General features: G+C 43.0%; 1 protein-coding gene across 1 annotated transcript in view; it reads right to left on the bottom strand.

Moving 5' to 3' along the window:
- Positions 1-4,744: 4,744 nt before the first annotated feature.
- Positions 4,745-7,709, bottom strand: part of TTLL1 (tubulin tyrosine ligase like 1) — a 29,066-nt gene continuing 26,101 nt past the window's right edge. The window contains exons 9-10 of the mRNA XM_018553456.1: positions 6,106-6,269; positions 4,745-4,898 (exon numbers count right to left, since the gene is read on the bottom strand). Of these exons, the coding sequence (XP_018408958.1) occupies positions 4,769-4,898; positions 6,106-6,269 (294 nt within the window). The 3' untranslated portion in view covers positions 4,745-4,768. The remainder of the gene's footprint in view (positions 4,899-6,105; positions 6,270-7,709) is intronic.

Here is a 7,709-nt window from a genome sequence, read left to right as displayed (position 1 = left end):
TGTATTTGTAGTTCTATAACCGTGCTGTAGACAGCTAGTCTACACAAACAATCAGAAACCAATCAGGCTGCTTTCCATATCATGTGATCACCTTGACAACAAATCATTGTAATAAAATGGGTTTGTTTACAAATAAACCGCTCAGCTTCAACTGAGAGGCATAGTGCCAGCAGAGGCCAGCAGGCTATAGCTGTCACAGTGCAGTACTGTGTAGCGGAATATATTAACAATATATTTAGAGATTATTAAAAACTGTTAGGTGTAAAATAACAAAACATTCATGTCCAGCTTGTTCACATCATGTGCAGACACCTGTATTTTCCTGCACCTGGTCAACACAGTTCTCCCCAAGGGTACATACAAAACAAATGTTTTCTATGTGCCTTTCCAGAGACCTGTGTCCATCAGGTGGAGAAAAATGCAGGTCTCTGCACATGGTGTGAACAAGCCCTTTAAAAAAATCTTGTCCGTTTATCAGCTTATAACATAAAAAAACATAAGCAGATGAATTATTAAAACAGTGTATTAAAATAAAGTTTTATTTAGCCGTCCAAAAAATAAAATGAAAAAACTATTTATTAACAAGTTTACCAACACATACTGATGCTGCTAAACTTGGTCTGGTAGGTAGGCTTCAGTGACCTCTGATTATGGAGGGGTTAAAAGGCACCTTGCAGTAAAATGCAAGGTCCACATATTTAATTGGACCCCCTGCCGCTGTAAAAATCACTTTGCATTCAAAGGGCAAACATGTACCCGTAACCAAAGAAAAAAAAGAGTAAAAAAACTTGCCCTAACCCTATATTCTGTATTGGAGTGCTTGATGTCACTATTCTTCTGGGGAGACTCCTGGGGAATGATAAGTACCCCAAATCTCAAAAGATTATAAGTAGGGATGCACCGAGATTTTGGCAGCCAAAACAAAAGCCCCTGACAGTAAAGTTAAAAAATCAAAATATTTATAAAAAAAGAAATATCATTTTTTTTTTAAAGGTTAGAAAAATAATCATTTTCGGTCTCGGCCTGACATTTTCCTTTTTTTCCGGTTTGTGTTTTAAAAATGTCATTTCAGTGCACCTCTAATTACAAGGTACATTTTGCCCTTGTACTGTATTATGGTTTTCACAGGATAGGAGAGGGATGTCCGCTTTAAAAAAATGTATGTCTGGTATTTGAAGTCAGGAATCAACATTTTCAAGTGAAGTACTACTAATATTCATATTTGATTTTTGAACCTGATACATTTTATTTTTTGGGTGTGTAATGTACAGTATCTTAGAACACTTTATAAATAAACACAGATATGGGCTGTCATCCTTGACCTCCATAATAATATGTACATATTCACAAAATAATTTAATCATGGTTAAATGGGAAAATTCCAGCGGGCCATCTTTGCCATCATGAGGGTTTGGCTTGAACTCCTGTGATAACATTGGAGAAGTGTGCATCTGATCCAGCACTGGTCTTCCTCCCCTTGCAGTACCAGATCACTGCAACAGTCTATTGCCTTCTGATGCAGCACCTCCACCTCTAGAACCCATTAAACCAGTAAAAAAAAAAAATTATTGATAAAAAAATTAAATAAAGTATATAGATAAAAAATAAATATAAAATACACTCCTTTCACTACTAACCCCTTGCACTCATGACATGAACATCAAATGCTAATGCAAGCATGCGCAATGTCATTCAGAATCTTCACAATCACAGATCTTCCAAAATGGAGCTTTCCCACCTCACACCCAACTTCACCATATCCTAATGATATACACACATTTTTTATTTCCTGAGTGCATCACAATGTAATATCATTAGGGAAAAAGCCCTCCTAAGTTGCAAAATGAACTCTAAACCCTTCCACTTCTTTATTACATTAATGCCACATTTATGTGTTATTCTCGTAGTTAGAAAACATTGAATGTTGGGGAAAATATCTGGGTCTGCAATTAAAGTGATATTAAACCCTAATTTAAAAAAAATGTATATAGAGCTGCAGACCTTGGCTCTTACCATGTATGCATGCATGCCTGCTTTTATTTTAATTCTATGGGTGCTTTAATTTCCTCTTCTGAAAATCTCTCTTCCCTGGTTGTTGTTTTCAGATAGCTCCGCCCCCTTACAGGTCCCATGGAGCCACCTTTGCATGCATGTTCCTGGATGGCACCATGGACGAGTCTCCTTACATCCATAGAAACAGCCTCAGTGGCAACCCACCTCCCTGCTCCTACCCCCTCCCTGCACCCGCGCTGTCCATAGAACACTGCACAGTAAAGGACTCAGGGCGCATGCTTCCATGCTAGTAGCTTTGAGGAATCAGCGCTTTTCAGCCCGGAGCCAGCGGTGGTGAAGAGAAAAGGATGTAAGTGTTTCTAACACACATATAAAGCAAAACATTTACTGGGGGATATTTAACTGCCGTCTTGGAATGCATTCAGTTAAAAAACATTCAGTGTTTAATACTACGTTAATACACTATATGGCCAAAAGTAGACGGCGCTAGATGACCTCTTTTAGCTGGGTGGGCAGATTCCCACAGACACACTTCAAAATCTTGTGTTAAGTCTTCCCAGTTTTTACCACAAAAGGAAAAGGGGGGAGGGGGCGCAAGGGGCCAACTCCATACTTAGGCCAATGGTTTTGGAATGCGATGTCCAACAAGCTAATATAGTTGTAATGGTCAGGTGTCGACAGATTTTTGCCATATAGTGTATGAATATATGAATTAAAATTTATTATTATGAATTAAAACCTAGGACATTCAAATATTATTATGTATCCAAAACTGCTCCTATTAAAGCCCCATCTAAGCAAACCAGAAAGTATATGTTAGAATAGACTTAAACTGGAAAAAGTTATTGGTGTGCAAAACGTACATATCTACCAAACAAAAACAACATTCTGGACAGTATAGTAAATGGTTGGAAAGACCTTGTGACTCCATTGGTTCAATTCAATCACCCCCTACATACAAGCTGGTATGACAATTTGGAAAATGGCGGGGTATGGGGGATGTTCTGCACAGGATTCTTTGACAGGTCAAAGCTTGGATTGCACAAAATAATTTTTTTTTTTTTTTTACAGGTGCACAGTGGGCATTATGACTACATGAAAAAAATCCTATTTCTTCCACTTTAAATGGCAAGCTTCCCACTTAAATTATCTGGGAGTAAACATTTCCCACACCTATGATACCTTATACGCTGCTAACTACTCTCCACTCTTTAAAACTCTTAAGGACCTCCTGTCCTCCTGGACACGACACTACCTCTCCTGGATGGGCAAAATTAACGCGGTCAAGATGACCATCCTTTCCAAATTGCTGTACCTTTTCTGCACCTTGCCCATTCCTATACCCCGCAAGGCACTCGAACGGTTCCAGGCCCAGGTTGTGTCCTTTGTTTGGAGTACAAGACGTCCCAGAGTGTCCAGATTCACTCTGCATGCACACAAACGTGATGGAGGCCTCCTGCATAGGCATAGGCCTCCCCAACTTCCATAAGTATTACCTGGCGGCACACATCACACCAATAGTCAGCTTTTTACAGTCCCCCTGTAATCCACTTTGGGTTGACCTGGAAGTGACACAATCTAGCCCATACTCCTTGCGCTCCCTGCCCTGGTTACCCCCCAATGAACGCCCTCCCTCTATGAGCCCCATTTTTACCCACACCTTCTCCCTCTGGGTCTCCACTAGATACTCCAGTGATTTACAGTCCCCGCATCTCCCGTTACTCACTATACCAGGGAACCCTCTGCTCCCCCCAGGACTAGATTCCCCCCTGGCATTCACATGGTGGTCCTCCAAAGGGCTGTCATACCTCCATGACCTGCTAGACGGATCGATCCGTCGATGGGAATATTTTAGGGACAGGAAGGAAGCCCCGCCCTCTGAATATTTCAGGTACCTCCAAATTCGACATTGGGCCACATCAACGCTCACACAATCTTCCCCTCGGGCAGGCCTAACGGTATTTGAACATACCTGTAAACGCAACCCACTCAGTCCCAAATTGGTCTCGCTGATCTACTCCCAACTCAACACTTTGACGTCCCCTAACAGACACTCCTACGTAGGGAAATGGGAGAGAGACCTTAGGAACATCGCAACCACCGGAAAAATGGCAGCAAATCTGGTTCTCCATGGCCACCTGCTCAATCAATATCTCCTCCATGGAAACAGCCTTTAAGTCCCTCACACGATGGTACCTGGTGCCGTCCAGATTGGCACATCTCCACCCTCTCACACTCATCATCCTGCTTTAGGGGCTGCACATCACTAGGTGATGTCTTCCATACCTGGTGGTCCTGCCCTATGCCACACACGTCCTGCTGGCGGCTAAACAAACCATTGCTTCGGCTTGGAAAAAACTATTTGTACCCTTTTGGGGAAGTTACGCGGTGCATGGATTTTTTTCTGTTTAAACGAGAAGCTGACTAGCATCCTCGCAGACACCAACACTCTCTTGGACTACTACTTTATGGATTCCCTTATCCGGGTAGTCCTCAGCCCTCTTGACATAACCTTGTCCCGAGGAACCTGGTGACCATAAGACCATAAGCCCACAAATTTGCGCCACCCGACAAGAGCCACCGTCTCCATGTTTCTCCGCTGTATATGCATCTCAGTACTGATTAATGTGTCTTGTACCCTATATGCTGCAAAAATGTTCTAAAAACTTTGAAAAGAAAAAAATCCTATTTTGTTGGAGTTTCTCTTTAACTCCTCATAATTGTAAATATTATCCACACGCTCTCCAGAGCCAAACTACTTCCAAGTCGTAGGAGCAGATCTGCCAGAGTCCCTTGCCCGACTTCCTTTACCGCCAAAAGCCTGTCCAGGTCTGCTCCTCATGTCTCGCTCTAGCCCATCAGCTTGTGCAGCTTCTTCATCATATCTACAAATGAAACAATAATAAGAATACATCTTATAACAGAGCACACAATATATAGAGAGCCTTTAGATGATTGCAGCAGTTTGGCCAAAAGACAGTAATACTTATGCTAAAAAAAAAAACCTGTATTCAGTCATTTTTTAAGCAGCACAGCACAGTAATGTCATATTGCTGCTTTATAAATGAAGTTCCCACCTCTACTAAAGTTGGCCATACACCTTACAATTTCTGCAGATTTTCTGTGGTCAGATGGAAAAGGTGGAACAGATTCCTCCATCTACACTTAACTGTGTGGACAGAGTAATCTCCACCTGGGCCAATCTGTTGCACTTTTTCCATCTGACCACAGACAATCTGCAGATAATTGTAAGGTGTATGGGCACCTTAAGAAAGAAGGGGTGTGTCCTTCCTCTGAGTCATGCAGGTCTATTCTTAGCACACCAGCTGTAGAGCACAGAGCTTCAATACAGTGGATTAAAAAAAAAACAATAAAAACATGTTTTTTTATTTTTTACTACTGAACATACACAGAATTTACAAAAAGTAAAATGACAGCCTCACAATTGTGCCCATTCTACTGATTTTAATTTATTTAGGCTAAAAATAATTTAATTTAATGTGGAAAAACTGCAGTTTGTGGAATCCACGGTAGTCAGATATGTGGCTGGCTGCCTAAGAATTTGGTCACATGACCTCTTCAGAAGGCGCCGATCAGCCAATCTAAGCAGTGATTCTTTCCTTCAGCTAAGACAGCATTTTGGGTCTGCTTTAACCTTTTCAGGAAAAGAAAACATTTACCTTTTATCCAACCTCTAAAATCTCATACTTATAGTCATCAAAACTGACTCACAATCAAGAAACTCTCTGACCCCCAGTGCAGAAAGATGATTGCACACAAGCTCCTAGTGAAGTTTATACCACTCTAAGCTGAATGCAGGCTACAGCATATGGCACTGACCCTGCCACCTTATTTCTTTGCAATGCTTCCCCCACAGGCACTGCTGCTTATAACATGACAGATCCTTATCCAGTGTGCAGACCTCACAAGTGGCAAATGCACTGAAGCATCTACTGCTTGTGTATATAAAATGTAACACAGCAGTGGTGAAGGAAGCCATGACGGGGTTGATGGCACAATGCGAGAAGGGCAGCGCTGCATTTGCCCATTCAGGGGTAGTAATGACCCCCCCGTATGTCCATCACAACTTACAAGACTTCGTAGCTTCCAAGAGCCTCTATGGGGGGCACTTTATTCCACTTGCAGTCTGGGATCTCCCCATTCGGAGCAACTATATTAAGAGTGTCATTGATGAGATTGTACTTCAGAATGCGGTCATTGGCCGTGCTGGATGTGAGAGATGGAGAAGCGTTGACCTGTTTAATGGAGAAAGAACACAAGAGCTCACCAAAAACTCTTCCCAGCTCTCCAGGTTTACATGTAAAATTGAAGGAAAGGAAAGTAGGGGTGTGACCCAGAGCAAGCAATCAGATTACATTTATTGTGCTTCAATGTTTATTGAAGTTTGCGTGTGGTTCAAGCATATGCACCAGACATTTGTAGAAACAAGTACACTTGTATAGTACAATATAAAAGAGGGAGTAAGCCCTTGTTCACACCTGAACGTTTTGTAGCGCATTCTACGCTCGACGAACGCTCTACAAAACGCTCAAACATGAAAATCCCATTGTTTTCAATGGGTCTGGTTCACACCTTGGCGTATTTCAGCCCGTCCCTAACGCGCTACAAAACGGCCCACGCCTGAAAAGGTACATGTACTACTTTGGGCCGTTTTTATGCGCGTTTCCATTGGGATACAGCCAAGTAGCCCTCGGAAACGCGCGTTTGTCGCGCGATTTTTTTTACCGCAAATCGCGGTAAAAAAAAAGCGCGACAACCGTGCGACAGACACGCATATGCAATACGCCTAGGTGTGAACCAGGCCTAAGAAACAACAGCCCCCCACTGGAAGTTATACAGGCAGTGACAAAAACAGTAACATGCCACCATATCGAAAGTAAAAGTATCAGTATTGCTCAGTGGAGTTGGGCAGCTGATCCCTTCGGCCTTACCTAATGCAGTTCTCAACTGAGGTATGGGATAGAGTGGATGAAGAGGGCATTTGGATCAGGAAGAGAGGGGAAAAGAGGGGAAGTAGGAGAGAGAAGGTAGACACTAAAGCACCAATACCTAAAGATGTAATAGTTCTGCATCAAAACCAGGAGGAAGGGAGTGAGTAGTCCAGGAGGAAGGGAGTGAGTAGTCCAGGGATGGCAAGTCACCAAGTATTTGTCCATTTTATCAGAGAGTAGCTTCAATTTTCCCATGTATCATGACTGGATTAATTCTTCATATGGTTTCAGTACTGGAAAAAGTAGCCATTTCTCTCCCGTTCATTGAAGGACACAGGGAACAGATCGGAGATCATGTACTGTAGGGTAATATCGCCACCTGCAGGAGAAGGACGCTAGGCACAAAAAAACTAAAGACCAATTACAGCCTAGGGGCGGCCCCTGCCGGTGGCCAAACCCCCCACCTACTGAGAAGTCTCCAGTTTTTTGCCTAGCGTCAGGAGTAAGGAGCTAAGAATTTTCCTCGGTATTCTTACCTGCTTCTTCCTGATTTTTTTCAGAGGATTCTTCTAGCAAGTGTTGTCCGGGCGACAGGCTGGATGTCTCGGATCCTTGGAGTCTCCCCTGGACAACCAGCGAGCGTATGCAGGCCCGCTACGGTGGGTCGGCTACGACGGCCCCGCTCCGGCGGGGTGGCCTGTGGGTTCGTCCCAGGGGGGTGCATATGACTGGGGGTCTCGGCCG

This window comes from Nanorana parkeri, unplaced genomic scaffold (genome assembly GCF_000935625.1).
Source record: "Nanorana parkeri isolate BGI_ZX_2015 unplaced genomic scaffold, ASM93562v1 scaffold120, whole genome shotgun sequence".
NCBI lineage: Eukaryota > Metazoa > Chordata > Amphibia > Anura > Dicroglossidae > Nanorana > Nanorana parkeri.
Note: the sequence above shows the minus strand (reverse complement) of the source record. Positions and strands in the feature narration are given on the sequence as shown.